We start from the raw sequence: 19,698 nt of genomic DNA, 5'->3' as shown, positions 1-19,698 counted from the left end.
ATCAAAAGGGGGCTAATAATTCTAACTTCAACTGTATATATATATATATATATATATATATATATATATATATATATATATATATATATATATATATATATATTAGGAATGCAACAATACAGTTAGCTCACGGTTCAATACATACCTCGGTTTTTTAATACAGTTTTCAGTTCGGTTCTCATGCTTGACACGTGTGTTTTTTTTTATTCTATAGGCAATAGGAAAAAAAAATGTAAACAATATATTGCAATACTCATTTTGTTTTACTTAAAAGCTAAGAAAAGTACTGTATTGCATAAAAAAAAAAATAAACACTAAAATCTCACAGCTGCTGGTAGCCCATGTACAAACTGGGGAACACATAAAATCCTACACATTGAAAATAAACCTACATGTGAAGTTAATAAAGATAAATTGGCCATTTCGAATAAACATATTTGTACTTCAGTAAGCATAAATAAACCATCTTAATTATTTTGGTGCTGAAAAAAATGCTAGACATGCTGTCTGTAACGCGGATCCAGTGCTTTTATAAGATGACAAAAGCCCACATCTCCATTCACCGAAATGGCTGCAAATCTTTAGCAATAAACACCAAACTGCCTATTTTTATGTGTCTCTCGGAACCAGTTGGGTATGTTTGCTTGAAAGATTTAGCAAGGGATTGTTGCAATGCGTAAGCAACGTCTATAATTCAAGTAAAACAATTCATTGCAAACTGAAATAATTATAATTTGATTATATGGTTTAAAATTGGATGTTTTATGAGATTATTTACATTTTTTGCGATTGTTTTGCGTTTAAATTAGGAATTTTACAGGATCACGAAAATTTGACTTTTTTGTTGATTTCACATTAGATTCATCGATCGCAGTATTGCGAAAAACCAGGAGGTCTTTGTGATTTATCAACATCCACAGTATTCAGAATCCATGTCAGCAAACCACCAAGAAGGATGAACAACATCCAACAGGAGTAATTCTGGAGGCAAGAGGAAGCTGTCTGAAAAGAATGCCCTGTGCTAACCTGGACTGTCTCCCAAAAACATAAAAGCCCAGCTGCCCAACTCACAGTGGAATAAAATATGCACCTCGACTAAAACTACTGGTCTGGAGCTCCACAGGGTCAATATACATGACCAGGCTGCTACCACCAAACCTTTGGTCACTCGTGCCAATGCCACTATTGTTCTCTGATGAGTCCACCTTCATGTCTTTCCCACATCCGGGAGAGTTACAGTGTGCAAAAGCCCCAAAGAAGTGTGCCACCCACACTGTTGATGCCCAGAGTGGAGAATGGGTGTGGATCAGTGATGGTTCTGGCTGCAATATCATGGCATTCCCTAGGCCCAGTACTTGTGCTAGATGGGGCATCGAATGCCAAGGACTATCGAACCACTTTGGAGGACCATGTGACCCAATGGGACAAACACTGTATCCTGAAGGAGGTGCCGTCTATCAGGATGATAATGCACAAATACATACAGCAAGACTAGTCACAGAGTAGGTTGATGAACATGAAAGTGAAGTTGAACATCTCCCATGGCCTGCACAGTCATAAGATCTAACTATTATTGAGTCACTTTGTGGTGTTTTGGAGGAGCGAGTAAGGAATGGTTTTCCCCTCACTGGCTTCATGTAGTAGCCTGACCACTGTTCTGCAAGACGAATGGCTCAAAATCCTTCTGGCCACTGTGCAGGACTTGCATCTGTTATTCCAGCCTGATCTCATGAGGAAACGTAAGTATTTTACGTTTTGTCAGTTTAGTGGCTAATTCGTACGAATTCGTACGAGTTCAGTCGTACAAAAACGTACGATTTTAAAAAGGAGGCGTGGCACCCAACTCCACCCGCTAACCCCAAACCTGTCACACTCAAATAAATGTTCAGATAGATCCAATTGCGAGTGAACAAAGTGAAGTTTTTAAACTAATTTCGAGAGGAGCACATGATATAATTGACAGCAGCTGGCCACCTATCTACACTCATTAGTTAGCCAATCAGATCTATCCTAACCCACTATAAGTAGCCTAGCTAGACATTACTCCCTTATCTCCGTTTTCCGAAGAAACCCCCCATCCACCCCTTTCTCCTCCTTTTCTCCTTTACAAAAAGGGGAGCTCTCGAGAGCCACCTGATCTCGTACTCCGCTCACATGCTCTATGGACCTGGCGGGAGCCCTGGGTTCAACTATCTCCGAGCTCAGGGTTCTCTCCCGGGACAGCATGCCAAACCTGCTTACAGCTGTCAAGCAATATCTAAGTGTGAACTCTTGAAAGGAATTTATTTGACACAGTCAAACTCAAAAAACAGGTGCAACAAATGAGTACGGTGCGAGGGCTAGCGGAACAGGACAGGGATCAAGCAGGAAATCAGGCTCTAGCAGAAACTCCTCATGGTCCTGAGCACAGACAGAAACACACACATGAGCACACGTAACGAACTGACAATGAACACTAAACACGTAGCACTTATATAGGCATGATAATGTGTATCAGCTGGCGAACAATCAATCCAGCGGAGTGCCGTCAAGCCACGTGACCAAAACAATACACGTGGGCCACAAAAACAAAACAAACCCACATGATCACACAGACATTCCGGAAGAGCGCACAAACCTGCGACCGTGACAAAACCATCATTGGGAGATGAGCAAATCGTACTAAATTGTACGAATTCATACGAATTCATACGAATTAGCGACTAAATCAAAAAGTTACGAATTGCCGTGAGATTGCGTTGGTCATTTCCAAGATGAATTGATACTGTATTGGCTGCAAAAGAGGCCTTACACCATACTAATGAATTACTGTGGTTTCACTTTCATTGTCCGATCCCCATGCACATGTAAAAAAAAAAAAAAAACGTAATTGACCACAAATCAATGAACAAACTTTTTCAAAAGAAAAACAATCTAAATTGTTGCTGAGAAGACATGCATGATCAAACTGAAGAGTGTTTCAAGAGTTCACACTTAGCTCATGATTTATACATAGCTTGTTTGGCGTGCTGTCCCGGGAGAGAGCCCTGAGCTCAAGGGATCCTCGAGCCCAGGGCGAGTAGAGATTGAGCTCAGGTCTATCTCAAACTCCCCCGCTGCTGAGGCCAAGGCGAACTTCCTGAGTGTAGACATTATAAAACAGGTTTAGGCCTATTTTATCTATAATATAGAGCACATTTGGATGGTGGGAGGAAACCGGGGGAAACCCACGCGGACACGGGGAGAACATGCAAACTCCACACAGAAATACCAGATGGCTCAGCGAGGACCCAACACCATTGGTATTCTTGCTGTGAGGCAACAGTGCTAGTCACTGGGCCACCGTGCCGCCCATTCTGGATAAAGGAGGAAGAAGAGGAGGAGGGGGGTTTCTTTCAGACGAAGATAGTTGTAGAAAGGAAATGAGGATATGTACTGTATAGTGATTTGGGATAATTTGATTGGAGGATCATAATTGGCTAATGTGGACCAGCTGGGTCAATCATGAGCACATGCTCCTCTCGAAATTAGTTTAAAATTAAACTTCACTTCAAGTTGTGGGTTTTACAAACCTGCATATTCACCATCATTATAAAGGCATGCTCAGCATCAGTCATAGATTTCAACTAACCAAATGATAATGTTTGTTGTGCATAATTTCACCTGACACATTAGTTTCCTGTAGCTTGTTTCTTGTTAACCTGATCTGAAGCGGCCAGCGCAATATATGGAGACAGAGGTTATTAAAAATGTATGATTCTGAGGTGTCACTTACCTTTGGAACATCTGTGGTAAATGCCGATAGCTTTATCCTGGAGGCCGATTTATAGATTTTAACTTCACTGTTTATGAATGTGTGGCATTTAGATTTATTTGCACATTACGTTTGAACTCAAGTCTGGAATCATTTCAATGCATTAGGAAATCAACATGTTAGAAACTTGCTACAATATGATAAAACCTTGCTAGCATCTTGTTAAATCCTTATAACACACTAGCACCCTACTGAAGAAAAACAGCGTAAACCAGCCTAGGCTGGTTGGCTGGTTTTAGCTGGTCAACCAGGCTGGTTTTAGAGAGGTTTTGGCCACTTCCAGGGTGATTTCCATCCTTGTCTTAGCTGGTCAGGCTGGGAGATGACCAGGTAAAACCAGCTTGTCCAGCCTAGCCAGGCTGTGAGCCCAGCCAAAACCAGCTATGTCCAGCTTAAACCAGACTGGTCAAGCTGGTTTTAGCTGGTCATTTTTAAGCCTGACCAGCTAAGACCAGGCTGGAAATGGCTGGAAACCAGCCTAGAAGTGGACAACCCCCTCTAAAAGCAGCTTGATTGACCAACTAAAACCAGCCAATCAGCCTAGGCTGGTTTAAGCTGTTTTTTTCAACAGGGCAACAGGGCATAAACGGTAAATATACAATTTGATGCATATTTAAACAAAGAGTCTCATATTTTATCATTGTTTAACTATTATTAAACCAAGTTAACAATGTTTCAAGAAAATGCTAGCTATTTCGCTGCATTAACAAGACTTCAGCAGCATCTTTAAACGCAAACGAGATCCTTCATGATTCTTTAAGGCTTGTGGCTATCCTGGCTGTAAGCAGAGTAGCAGACTGACTTAGAAACACAGTTTTTGGAGAGCAGCACATGCAGATCTGGCCGATCGCTCCGAGAACATGCGCTCTTGATGTGCTGCATTGAGTTTCACTGCTTTCCATTATTCAGAGGGCTCTGGCACAGCTATTCATGCCTGGGAACCAAATCCTCCTCCTGTCGCAAGCAGATCAACCAATCACAACAACAGCCCACAAACAACCACAGGCCACTGTGAACATCATATAATCAAATCATCTGCATGATCCAAAAACCAGCTTACCCAAACTCTTGGTATTCGTACAGATGAAGTCAGAATTGATAGTCCTCCTGTTAAATATTTAATTTGACATTTTAGACAAAACCACAGTCATAATCAACATTTATTCATTTACAGTTGAAACCAGAAGTGTACATACACTGTATAAAAAGGCAACCATTAAAAAAAGTCAGATGTTAATGTGACTAAACTTTTTCTCTTTTAGGTCAGTCAGGATTACCACATATGTTTCTGTTGTGCTTAATAGCAGAATAATGAGAGAGATTTTTTGAGAAATTGTTATAACTTTTCTTGATAGTCAAGTTTACATACAATAAGATTATTCTGCCTTTGAAAAGCTCAGATGATGATGTCAAGCTTTTGGAAGTTTCTGATTGGCTAACTGACAAGATTTGGGTTAATTGGAGGCACAACTGTAGAATAGTATTTAAGTAAATCCTCAAACACACTGCTTCCTTGTGTGACAACATGGGAAAATCAACAAGCCAGAATCAACACAAAACCAGATTACAATTTAATAAATTACACATTGGGAAAAGACTAATGTTTGGGGACTTGTCCTGTGCTCTGATGGAGCTAAGATTGAACTGTTTGGCCATAATGACCAGTGTTACATTTGGAGGACAAAGGGGAAAACTTACAAGCCTAGCAACACCCTCCCAATTGTGAAGTATGGGGGCGGCAGCATCATGTTGTGGGGCTGTTTTGCTGCAGGAGGGACTGGTCCACTTCACAGCATAGATGGCATCATGAAGAAAGAACATTAAATACTGAAGCAACATCTCAAGACATCAGCCAGGAAGTTAAAACTTGGCCACAAATGTGTCTTCCAAACAGACCATGACCCTAAGCATACTGCCAAATTAGTTCAAATGTGCTTTAAGGACATCAGAGTGAATGTTTTAGAGTGGCCATCACAAAGCCCTGATCTCAATCCTATAGAAAATTTGTTGAAAAAGCTTGTGCGAGCAAGACAGCCTACAAATCGGACTCAGTTACAGCAATTCTGTCAGGGGGAATGGGCCAAAATTCCTGCAAACTATTGTAAAGATTGTGGAAGGATTCCCAAACATTTGACCAAAGTTATACAGTTTAAAAGCAAAGCTAAAACAATACCAAGGAAACGTGTGTAAACTTTTGAAATCCATCATTATTCTGGCATTTAGCAAATGTAAATTATTTAGGTAATCCTAACGGACCTGAAATAGTAAAAGTTTCGTATCTGTCACGACTCTTAGACAGGGAGGACCCAAATGCGAGTATTTTAATGAACAGAGGACACACGAAAGTTCAAAACAAAAGAGAGCCACAGACCACGACGAAGACATGAAACGGACAGCGAAGGATACTGGGAGACAACAGTCAGGACCAAGGACAAACAAGGACAACAACGGACTGATAACCAGCACATACCACTGGAGGAAATATATAGCCAGCCAAAAGAGGTTCAGCCGGAGGATGATAAGTCAGCAGATAACATCAGCTGATCCTAGCACGCTGTCAACACAAAAGGTAAACAAACACACACCCTCACACCTGACAACACACAAGGCATGATACATAACACACAGGAGGAACACACAGATCCATAAACCGTGACAGTATCATTTACCATCAGACATTCTTTTAAAAAATGGTTATGTCCCTTTTTTATAGTGTATGTAAACTTCAGTTTTTTTTATTTTACATTCAGAACGGACCTTCGAGTCACTCGGAAGGCATTGAAATGATAAACTTGTGTTGATTTTTCTTCGCTAATTAGATCAGCCAGGTACACAACGTTCCTGTGTGACTCAGGCGATACTTCCGGGTTTTTGCCACTGCAGCCTCGATTTTTAATGGCGGCCGTGTGAAATCAGGTTCGAGTGATTCGAATTTACGAACCAACTGCCCACGGCCAAAAGGTCCAGAATTTGTCCTTTTATTTTTTTTTATGTAATTTAATTAATATAATATATTTATATTGAATATTTATTGTAATAACGTGTAATTTTAAATAACTTTGGCCAGTAATTCAAATCCCAGTATTTAAATCTCATAGTTAAATAGAAACTGAGGCGTATAACTGCAAACAGGTCCACTTTTTGAGAAAAAAGAACCACCTCTGTCACCAGGCTGGCTACATGCCTGCACTTCAAACATCGAATAAAATGTTTTTACATTTCGAAGCACTTCAGGGGACCTTTAATTTTAGCAGTTATTATAGTGAAATAGCACACCTTGAATTGTTGTAACTGACCAATCAAAATCAAGCATTCCAGACAGCCATGTTACAATACTTAATACAGAATTTAGTGAGTTAGTATCCTATCCACAATGTAGAACAAACCTGGAAAAACAACTCCACTGGGGCGTATCTTTAAGAGCGTGACGCCATGTGAAAACTATAACCGTGAACAATCCTCAAACATACAATGTTGTCATTATGCTTTCTGACCAGGGCGTGTGCAAACTAATGCCATTTCACTATAGTTCGCAGGTGGGGCTTTACAAGCCCAAGGGCCGATCAGAGTGTACACAATGTGGGAATCAAAATCTTTCACTGATTGAGCAAGAATTGCAGGCCGAGGTGTTTAAAGCTCCACATATATCTGAAGAATTACATTTGACAGCGTTTAAATCATATTTTGCATGTTGGCGCCTGATCTAGATGCTCATTTCTGAATGATGATGCTTATGTGACTCTTTATAAGTCTACTATTAACTGAAGAGAGCCACAAATAATGGAAACCAATAATAAATCAGCAACTAAAAGCCGTGGCAAAACCTGAAACCTTACAAAATCTGAATTCTTTGGCTTCAAATCAAAGCTTTTGACTCAAATCGTGGAGATGACAACATGTTTGCACAACTAAACATGACCTTATATGGAAACCCCCCAGATGACTTTGCTATTTATTTGGTTTGATTTATTTTACCATTCCACAAATAGGCTGGATACCTCACAATAGTCATTTATAATAAGTACTATAGTGTTTTTAAACCATATAGTGAAGTGTAATGTGCTGTATGTATTACAGTATTTACAACTCTTTGTTATCGAATGCTACAGCATACTGTAGTAATAACTATTATGAACTGATAAATGGTATTAAATACTGTAATATACTTGACAACAGTAAACTGTGGTGTGTTGTAGTATATACACTATAGTTTTGTTGCTGCTAGATCAGATATGGTTGCAGCCGGAACGATTCTCTTAATGAGAATTATTTATATTGTTTATTAAATATCTCATTTATTGTCTACCCCTACCCTAAACCCAACCATCACAGTAACGTAAAACAGTAGTTGTACCAAGTATTATTTATGTTATTTATTAAATTATCAAATAAATTGTATTATTTAACATCTACCCCAACCCTAAACCCAAGCGTCACAGTACTGTAAAAATATTAATTATTGTTTACAGTGTCATAACAATGACATTATATTGATGTGCATATCTGCAGCTGTATTCTGTCTAGACTTTACTCTATAGTTAAGTCTAGTGTAAGTAAATTGCAGTATTGGGCCATTTGTTTATATTGGTGTAGTTGTGTTACCATATCAACTATTGATTCTGCCAAGGCAGACTAATTCAAGTACTGTACTGTTGGTTCAAAAGCACCATATTTACTGTAAGTTATTGTGTATTTTTCAGTCTTCAGAACAAATATGGGAAAAAAGCCATGGAGAAATGATATTTGCAAATCTTACACGTTATTTTAATTGCATATTTTTTTTAATATTAAACTGCCATGGTACGGTGTTGGTCTGTCACTTGATGTAAATATACAGTTGGAGTCAGAATTATTAGCCCTCCTTTGAATTTTATTTTCTTTTTTCAGTATTTCCCAAATGATGTTTAACAGAGCAAGGAAATTTTCACAGTATGTCTGATAATATTTTTTCTTCGGGAGAAAGTCTTGTTTGTTTTATTTCGGTTAGAATAAAAGCAGTTTTTAATTTTTTAAACACCATTTAAGGACAACATTATTAGCCCCCTTAAGCTATTTATTGTTTTCGATAGTCTACAGAACAAACCATCATTATACAATAATTAATTACCCTAACCTGCCTAGTTAACCTAAGTAACCTAGTTAAGCCTTTAAATGTCACTCTAAGCTGTATAGAAGTGTCTTGAAGAATATCTAGTCAAATATTATTTACTGTCATCATGACAAAGATAAAATAAATCAGTTATGAGTTATTAAAACTATTATGATTAGAAATGTGTTGGGGGGGGGGTATAATTCTGACTTTCTTCCTTTGGTTTGGTTATTAAAAGCCTTACTTTATGACTTTTATTTCCTCTAATTAATTATTAGTTAAACCATAATTGCACACATAATTATGATTATATAATTAATCTTTCCTCAATTTCGTGCATGTTTTAGCTTTTCCAGGGGTTTCTTTTATTTCTAACAAGCGTTTAACTGTCATAAAAACCAAACAAAACAAATTTAATTCAGTTTAAAATGGCCTTTATACACAGATTTTGTTTTATTCCTGTCAAAAATTCCAGGATTTCTATGTTATAAAAAATACACACTGAAAAATTGTATTGTTAATGCTGCATTTTTTTTTAAATCCACAAATTAGCAATTTCAATGCTATATCATGCAATTTGTAACTTTTTGATTTAGTGGCTAATTTTTTGGGTTTAGGAGCGGGGTTGGGTGCCACGTCTACTTTTTAAAATTATACATTTTCATATGACTGAACTCGTACGAATTCGTACAAATTAGCCACTAAACTGACAAAACGTAAAAATGATGGGACCTTGATCTTTCTTACACGTTATTTTAATTGCATATTTTTTTTAATATTAAACTGCCATGGTACTGTGTTGGTCTGTCACTTGATGTAAATATACAGTTGAAGTCAGAATTATTAGCCCTCCTTTGAATTTTATTTTCTTTTTTCAGTATTTCCCAAATGATGTTTAACAGAGCAAGGAAATTTTCACAGTATGTCTGATAATATTTTTTCTTCTGGAGAAAGTCTTGTTTGTCTTATTTCGGTTAGAATAAAAGCAGTTTTTAATTTTTTAAACACCATTTAAGGACAATATTATTAGCCCCCTTAAGCTATTTATTGTTTTCGATAGTCTACAGAACAAACCATCATTATACAATAATTAATTACCCTAACCTGCCTAGTTAACCTAATTAACCTAGTTAAGCCTTTAAATGTCACTTTAAGCTGTAAAGAAGTGTCTTGAAAAATATCTAGTGAAATATTATTTACTGTCATCATGACAAAGATAAAATAAATCAGTTATTAGAGATGAGTTACTAAAACTATTATGATTAGAAATGGGTTGTGGGGGGGGGGGGGTTATAATTCTGACTTTCTTCCTTTGGTTTTTAAAAGCCTTACTTTATGACTTTTATTTCCTCTAATTAATTATTAGTTAAACCATAATTGCGCACATAATTATGATTATATAATTAATCTTTCCTCAATTTCGTGCATGTTTTAGCTTTTCCAGGGGTTTCTTTTATTTCTAACAAGCGTTTACCTGTCATAAAACCAAACAAAACAAATTTAATTCGGTTTAAAATGGCCTTTATACACAGATTTTGTTTTATTCCTGTCAAAAATTCCAGGATTTCTATGTTATAAAAAATACACACTGAAAAATTGTATTGTTAATGCTGCATTTTGTTTTAAAATCCACAAATTAGCAATTTCAACACTATATCACAGCAATTCGTAATGTTTTGATTTAGTGGCTAATTTGTACAATCTAGTATGATTTGCTCATCACCCAATGACGGTTGGGATTAGGAGTGGGGTTGGGTGCCACGTCTAATTTTTAAAATCATACATTTTCATATGACTGAACTCGTACGAATTCGTACAAATTTGCCACTAAACTGACAAAACATAAAAATGATGGGACCTTGATCTTTCTTACAACAACTTTTAACTTTAAAAAGTTTGAAAAAGTGACTTTAATTAACATTTTCAATAGTTAAAGTGATATATTGTCTGTGTTGGTGTTGTACATTACACTACAAAAACCTTGTTAAAAACCTCTGTTATTTCACAGACTTATTTCTTATACGATATATTACTTCACACTACTAAAATCACAATAAAAGTCACTTAGTTGAACTGTACAGTTGAATTGTTAACATCAAAAGTCAACAGCATAGATCAACATCCCATTATGCAATTCACAATCGTAAATAAACTGAAAACACTTGTAAATCTTAAATATGGAAATTAACAGATATATTTTACACTGTACACGCTATTACATTTAGCCATTCTCTTTTAAATCAACGTTTTAGATATTTATAAATTTTTTTTGTCAATATATATATATATATATATATATATATTATATAATAATTGTCAGTTGATTTAAGCTGTGATTTTATTGTCACATTATGCAAACAGCATAAAATACAAGTCTATTTTTAACGCTATCCATGCAAATAACAAATAAAACTCGCATATATTGCGCAGTCAGCATTAGCAAAGGGTAAATGACATCACTTAATTTATCGGTTTTGTTAGCTTTCCACAACAATAAATATCTCAGTAACAGAAACTACACTTAATTACGTGATTTATAGTTTCACGGGGGCTGGGTTTGGATTTAAGACAGGGTGGTTTAGGGTGAGGCATCATTTATAAGAACAACACTCATACCAGAGAGTTCATTCAACCCCAGACACACTGGGAAGCTTCTGCTGATTATTCTGGCTCACTCGATTTTCTTTAGAGGTACTCTTCAGCTTGTTGTTTAGACCTAGAGTAATGTGATGATAAATAAGATGTTACAATTATTTAAACTCCTGTTTCTTGTGCAGCTTGTGAAAATGGAGTCTCTGTCTGCAGCAAACACACAGTTTTCCCTCAACCTGTTCAAGAAGATCAGCGGAGGAAACGCATCAGGAAATGTGTTTTATTCTCCTGTCAGCATCTCCTCGGCTCTGGCCATGGTGTCGCTCGGTGCCAAAGGAAACACCGCAGATCAGATGTTTAAGGTGAGAGTGTGCTTGTGTTAGCCACATCTGCTTTTCAGCATTGAGCAGTGCATTCACATTAGGTGTTCTATGTTTACTACCATATTAATGCTTGTTAATAATGCTCCTCATTTGCCGCTCTGGATAAATGCATCTGCTAAATGAATGAATGTAATACTGTGCAGGTCTTGGGCTTCAACAATCCTCCCAAACCTGGCGGAGCGACACCAACTCCTGCACAAGCAACCCAGAAGCCCCAGATAACATGTGGAGTCAAGAGTCAACATGAGCCACAAGCGCTGCAACAGCCACAGAAGTTTGAGTTACCTGCCGACCTCAAGGTTTAGTAGCACACATTCACCTCACGACTCTGTGATTGAAAACACTGCTGCATATTCTGATTAACATGACTAAATACTTGATGTAAACAGAAATGTCCTGCTCAGCCGGTGCCTGGACAAAAAGCTGAGGAGCAAATTCACTCAAGCTTCAACAAGTTCATGAGTGAACTGAACAAACCAGGAGCCCCGTATGTGCTGAGTCTCGCCAACCGCCTCTACGGAGAGCAGACCTACCAGTTCCTTGAGGTAAAACTCAAATGACACAAGTCTACATATATACAGCTGAAGTCAGAATTATTAGCCCCCCTGTTTATTTTTTCCCCAATTTCTGTTTAACGGAGGGAAGATTGTTTCAGCACATTTCTACACTGTAAAAAATGATTTGTTGTTTTGACTTAAAAAAGTGAGTTACCCGGTTGCCTTAAAATTGTGAGTTTATTGTAATCAGAAATGTAAGTTATTATAACTTGAGTGATTTTGTTGTTTCAACTAATTTTTGTGTACAACTAACTATTTTGTGTTGTATCAACTTATTTAAGCAGTTTAAGTTGACTTACAAATGTAAGTACACTCATCTTTAGTGTAAAATTGTTGAGTGAACTTACTTTCTTTAGTCAACTTAATCTATTTGATTGCTTGAAGAAGTTGATACAACCTCATTCCAAGTTATATCAACAAACGATTTGTCAACTCAACTAAAAATTGTTTGTTGAAACAAAAACCTGAAAAAGTTACCTGGTTGCCTTAAAATTATGAGTTAAATCAACTAAATAAAGTTTGTTGTAAGAACTAACTAAGACATTTGCACAACTGACTTACAATTATGAGTTAAATGAACTAAACAATGTTTGTTGTAACAATTAACAAAGTTTACACAGTTGATTTACAATTAAGAGTTCAATGAATTCAACACAAGTTAGCATGACAAATGCATTTTAAAAAGAAACAGAACGTCAGCACAAATAAACTGTAATAACATTTATTATAACTTCAAGAAAACATTTTCATTCTAGTAGACGTAAAGATTTCAATTCAATAATTTCATATTAAAACTCCTTAAAGCAACAGGGTACAATTTGTAATTTCAAACACCTCTGAAAAAAAAAATCAAAAGCATAATAGTTTTAAAAACTTATTTCTATTGACTAATTTATTTTATCTTTGCCATGATGACAGTAAATAATATTTTACTAGATATTTTTCAAGACACTTCTATACAGCTTAAAGTGACATTTAAAGGCTTCACTAGGTTAATAAGGTGAACTAAGCAGGTTATGGTAATTAGGCAAGTTATTGTATAACAATGGTTTGTTCTGTAAATTATCAAAAAAATAAATAATTTGCTAAAAGGGGCTAATAATTATGTCTATAAAATGGTGTTAAAAAAATTAATAGCGGCTTTTATTCTAGCCGAAATAAAACAAATAAGACTTTCTCCTGGAGAAAAAATATTATCAGACATACTGTGATTTCCTTGCTCTGTTAAACATCATTTGGGAAATATTTAAAAAAGAAATAAAAATCAAAAGGGGGCTAATAATTCTGACTTCAACTGTATATACACACACACACACACACACACACACACACACACATATATATATATATATATATATATATATATATATATATATATATATATATATATATAAACTACAATTCACTTTTTAATAGCACCTCATTCATTTTGCTATGATACAGAAATATCTCAGTGATGCAAAAAAATACTATGCAGCCGGACTGGAGAAGGTGGACTTTAAAAATAAATCCGAAGCTTCACGTGTCAACATCAACAAATGGGTGGAGAAAAACACACAAGGTAATTAAGCATAAAACAGCGTGAACTTATTAAAAATTAATGCTCATTCATGCATTTTGGGTGAATGAACCGAGGCTAAAGGAAGAACATATATATTCAATTGTAGAGAAGATCAAGGATTTGCTGCCGTCAGGAGCCATTGATGCAATGACCAGACTGGTTTTGGTGAACGCCATCTACTTCAAGGGGAACTGGGAGAAGAAATTCCCAAAAGAAGCCACAAAAGATGGACAGTTTAAGCTGAATAAGGTGAGATTTCAGGATCTTGTTGACTTTAAGTATCTAAAAATGAGAAATGAGAGTCATAAAATGTCATTGATGCTTTGCAGAATCAAACTAAACCAGTGAAGATGATGCACCAGAAAGCTCAATTTCCATTTGTCGTCATCCCAGAGATAAACAGTCAGATTTTGGAGCTGCCATATGTGGGGAAGAATCTCAGTATGTTGATCATCCTTCCTGATGAGATTGAAGATGCAACCACCGGCCTTCAGAAGGTAAAAACCATAGAACTCAATAGGACTTTTTTGCAGCAAAACAATACAAAAACATTGTTGGTTACTCAAGGAAACTTTCAACTACAAAAAAGCCTGGGATGGAATGAAAATATTAAAGGTTTTTCTTCATGGGACTGTAACCCTCTTCGTTGTTGTGCTTTCCCAAAAAGTCTCTGCATTGTATGTATGTATAATAGGATGAATAAGAAGGACACCATGACTGTGGTTGAGCCAAACAGGGATGAAAACCATCATTAGCCAGCAAAGGTCGCAAGTTCCGTCATTACAAACATAGTTTCTTGATTTGGCGTTTCCCAATTCCCTCGTTCTAACGAACATTCGCGAATTGCGTCGCAATCTTGTATGCCTGCAACTACACCTCTGGAGCTGTAGTTAGAAACATAGTTCCTGGCTGTGTTCTATTCCCACTTATCCCCCTATGCCCTATTCGCTTAGAACATTCTAACATTTAAACTTGGAATTATTAAAAAAATAAATAAATAAATAAAAACAAGCATTAAAGTCATCACTCTTAGGTGTAATTTGCTTTTAAAGCATTTTTACAGTTCAGTTTTAGCGATCTTCATGTTTACAGTTGTTTGCGCAGTGCACTTTGAAAACATTGCTGTCATTTTGAACACAGCCGTGGCTCATAATGAACGCTATAGGTGACCTATTATTTAAAAGCGAAATTTGTTATGTCTCCAAAGCTTGTGAAAACAAAAAAACACAGCATACGTTAATGCTTTTAATTCCGAGTAGGTTATTTATTTGGTATCTGTACTGTATATGACTTGGGCCTGCTGGTTAGAACATTGCTGCAGTGGTTTACATGTGTCAACTTGTAAAAGTAGAGTTTAAAAAAATGTAAAATAATTAAACAATTTCCTATTGCATTAAAATAATAGTAATAATAATCGTCATCATCATCATCAATAACATTATTAATAACATAATTAAAGTAGGATTTTTTAAATTGCCTAATAAATAATAAATATTAAATGTAATTTCTTTGTAAATAGCCTCATTATTCATTTATATGATTTATGAATTGGAATAGGTGCTAGCTTTTGTTAGTCATTTTATGTTTTAGAATAAAATATGTCATGTTCTCAATAATATTTGTAAAGGAAACACAGGCTCTATATGTGCCATTAACACATTCAAATTAATATGGAAAGTGAGTGCATGTTTTTATCAAAACTAATATTGGATTTTATTGAAGTGTGTGTGGTTCAGCTAATAGCGTGAAGTACGCTAATGTGGTTCAAACGATTTGATCTGCAACAGAGAAACTACGGGTTTTAGGACCCTCGCCACCACATCATTCTTTTCCCAACCGATGCATCATACTATAACAGTTCAGCCGCGAGGTGCGTCATTGTTTGGGAAGTGCACCCCAGAGCAGCTTCCCTTTTCCTTCATTTTTTTACTCTCACAGGAGAAATGGCACTGCAACAACTTTCCCACAAGGAAACACAACTGAGTACATCACAAAATAACTTCAAAGATTACAATGTACAACAAGTTATAATAAATAAACAATATAAATGTGGCTGCAGCTAAATAACACTGAACAGAAACACACTGAAAAGAAAAACTACAACATCCATTCATTCATTTCCTTTTCAGCTTAGTCCCTTTATTAATCTGGGGTTGCCTCAAGAGAATGAACTGCCAACTTATCCAGCATATGGTTTACACAGCGGATGCCCTTCCTGCTCTGCAACCCATCACTGGGAAACATGCATACATAGTCATTCACACACATACACTATGAGCAGCTTAGCTTACCCAATTCACCCATAGCGCGTGTGTTTGGACTTGAGGGAGAAACTGGAGCATAATCTCACATGAACACAGGGAGAACATGCAAACTCCACACAGAAATGCCTACTGACCCAGCCGAGGCTCAAACTGGCGATCTTCTTGCTGTGAAGCAACGTCATACAACATACGACTGGCAATTATAAATGTTGAATATGTTCAGAATATAGAGAACCAACCAATGAAAACACAATTAAACCTAAAACAACATCAAATATGCTCTGCCACATGGAAACCACCATAGATATATGCATTAGATGTCGCCTACCCTGTTGTTGTCTATTGGAAGGAATGCGTCAATAGAGTCGCCATTTTAGTACAGGGTAGCGCTCCTTTGAAATGAATGAGGTACAGTGGAGGACTGTGGCCATCCAGAGCCAGAGAATTACACATATATACATGTATCTATGATCAGGAGTTTTCCTGGATGTTAGGATGCACATTTTTTTTTAATTACGAAAATTATAATTTTACATCACTTTTCTACATTGATGGATGAGTGACCGCACGGGCATTCCTGACAAAAAGATCATGTTTGTGTGTACAGAAATGTACTATTCACCCTCCCTGATAGATTTGATCTAATCAATGTCCTGAAACACACCTCCTCTCCTGCTTTCACTTCTCATACTGACGGAGGGAGCGATTCGTTTGTGAATGAATCCTCGTTATGAACGACTCCTTCACTAGCCGACAATAATACAAGTTTCTGGCAGCGCAGCATCTCGTTGTCATATTTCTTTTGCATTGTTTGCTGATTTTATTCAACACAACTAGCATAAGCCGAGTGTTTAGTGCGAGTTGGAGCTGCTTTGCCTTATGGTGAATGCGCTAAGTGACTGTATTATCATCAATAACGTTACCTGTTTAGCACAAAAGTTCAGAACATACAAATACGTAAAAAACTAAATCTTAACCATGAAATGTTCTGCCTTTGCGCTTTGTATTCTTTGTTTGCTCGTTACTACACCCGTAGACAGCGCTGAAGTCCCCCATCTTCACGTAATAACACTGTCTTGACTAGTGCGGTTGAATGACTCTTGTCCTGGGAGCACTGTACCAATATGGCGGCGCTATTGACGCATGCTCAGGGTCCCTATGCGATATCTAGTGTATATATATATATGGGAATCCACATACAAAAAATCTAAAATATAAGCCAATCTATCAAAAATAAGCACATCTACATGTTAGTTAATGTCCTAACCATAACATATCTCTTAAAATAACATGGATGGTAAATATTCAACAAAATCAAACAGCTTCTGTGAAGAGCAACCTTACTTAACTTTCACACAAGGAAACACAACTATAGCCAAACAACAGCCGATTTCTACAACACACAGCTCCCCCTGGAGGAAAGGAAGAGATATAACATCTTCCCTACGGAACCATTGGTGTTAATAAATGTATTATTTATATAGTATATGGCAAGCTTTTTGCATTCATATTAGTTTTAAAAGGTTTTCAATAAACTTTGTGCCACTTTTAACATGACTCTCCTATTCTCCAGCTTGAGAAGGCACTGACCTATGAGAAGCTCATGCAGTGGACCAAAGTGATGCGTCAACAGGAAGTACAAGTCTCTCTGCCCAAATTCAAGACGGAGCAAACCTACGACATGAAGAGTCTTCTGGTCAGCATGGGGATGGAGGATGTGTTTGACCCACTGAAGGTTAATCTAACAGGCATGTCCTCCAGCAATGACCTGGTGCTGTCCAAGGTAGTTCATAAAGCCTTTGTTGAGGTCAATGAAGAAGGAACGGAAGCGGCTGCGGCCACCGGCGCCGTTGTTTCAATTCGCACTTTAGCACAGATATTTAATGCAGATCATCCGTTCCTTTTCTTCATCCGACACAATCCCACCAATACCATTCTGTTTTATGGACGCTTCTGTTCTCCCTGAAAATGATAAATACAAGTGCCTTGCTCATCTCTGTTAAATAAAGTCTCTAGTAAATGATTGAGTGAAATTGTCTGCATGCATTTAACAAATAGACTTCATTATGGAGTTTCTGGTGAATAAACCTCATACATGTGTTAACTGATTTATTTTCTCTTTGCCATGATGACAGTAAATAATATTTGACTAGATATTTTTCAAGACACTTCTATACAGCTTAAAGGGACATTTAAAGACTTAACTAGGTTCATTAGGTTAACTAGGCAGGTTAGGGCAGGGCCGGAGTGGGACTCCTTTTCAGCCCTGGAGTTTCAAGCATCAGACCGGCCCACCTCTGTTCACGACAGACTATATTAAAATAAGGTCATTTCCAATTCAGTTTCTAATGACACTATCACATCTTTTTCAAGATACAGCTGCTTTAGATCTTCAAATGTTCAACAACCCTAACAGTTTTATATGTCTTAACAATTAAAAAGAAAAGAAAAGAAAAAATAAATACTCAGGTGAGGATCAAACACGCCGTATTGCAACGTGCTGACCACTGGACCACAATGGCGGCGTTACACTTGTGTGGCCGTAATGATAGTTACATCATCATTACCCTGCAGGCTACATATTGCTCATGGGGCTGCGAGACAATACATAAGAAGAGCGGAGCTGCGGCAAAATAATGAATAAGAAGAGTGAGGCTATGGTCAAATAAATAAATGAAAAAAGTGCGACTGCTGAGAGTGCAAGCAGCTAGAAACACCGGCCCTCGCGGCCAAAAAAACGGACCGACCCACCGGGAACTCTCCTGGTCCTCCCGATTGGCCAATCCAAGCCTGGGTTAGGGTAATTAGGCAAGTTGTTGTATAACGATGGTTTGTTCTGTAGACTATTGAAAAAATATAGCTTAAGGGGGCTAATAATTTTGTCCCTAAAATGTTTCTTAAAAAATTAAAAACTGCTTTTTTTCTAGCCGAAATAAAACGAATAAGACTTTCTCCAGAAGAAAAAAATATTATCAGACATACTGTGAAAATGTCCTTGCTCTGTTAAACATAATTTGGGAAATATTTAAAAAATTAAATAAAATCAAAGGGGGGTTAAGATTTCTGACTATATATATATATATATATATATATATATATATATATATATATATATATATATATATATATATACATATATATATATATATTGTTCAAGCTCTTGTTCTCTCCAGACTGGACTATTGCAACTCTCTACTAGCCTAACTCTATCAAACCTCTCCAGATGCTTCAGAACGCGGCAGCACGAGTGGTCTTTAATGAACCTAAAAGAGCACATGTCACTCCGCTGCTCATCCGTTTGCACTGGCTGCCAGTTGCTGCTCGCATCAAATTCAAAGCTCTGATGTTTGCCTACAAAGCGACTTCTGGCTTTGCTCCTTCTTATCTGCTCTCACTTCTGCAGATCTATATGCCCTCCAGAAACTTGCGTTCTGTGAATGAACGTCGCCTCGTGGTTCC

General features: G+C 36.9%; 1 protein-coding gene across 1 annotated transcript; it reads left to right on the top strand.

Annotated features, from left to right (window-relative positions):
* Positions 1 to 11,508: 11,508 nt before the first annotated feature.
* Positions 11,509 to 18,263, top strand: serpinb1l4 (serpin peptidase inhibitor, clade B (ovalbumin), member 1, like 4). Its single transcript, NM_199941.2, is given in 8 exon segments — positions 11,509 to 11,573; positions 11,660 to 11,836; positions 12,001 to 12,156; positions 12,247 to 12,402; positions 13,858 to 13,975; positions 14,082 to 14,224; positions 14,305 to 14,472; positions 17,813 to 18,263. Coding segments are annotated over 7 exon segments (1,302 nt in total). The 5' UTR covers positions 11,509 to 11,573; positions 11,660 to 11,668; the 3' UTR covers positions 18,206 to 18,263.
* The last annotated feature ends 1,435 nt before the right edge of the window (positions 18,264 to 19,698 follow it).

This window comes from Danio rerio, chromosome 16, assembly GCF_052040795.2.
Source record: "Danio rerio strain M-AB ecotype USA chromosome 16, GRCz13ab, whole genome shotgun sequence".
NCBI lineage: Eukaryota > Metazoa > Chordata > Actinopteri > Cypriniformes > Danionidae > Danio > Danio rerio.
This window is presented reverse-complemented; position numbering and strand designations above follow the sequence as displayed.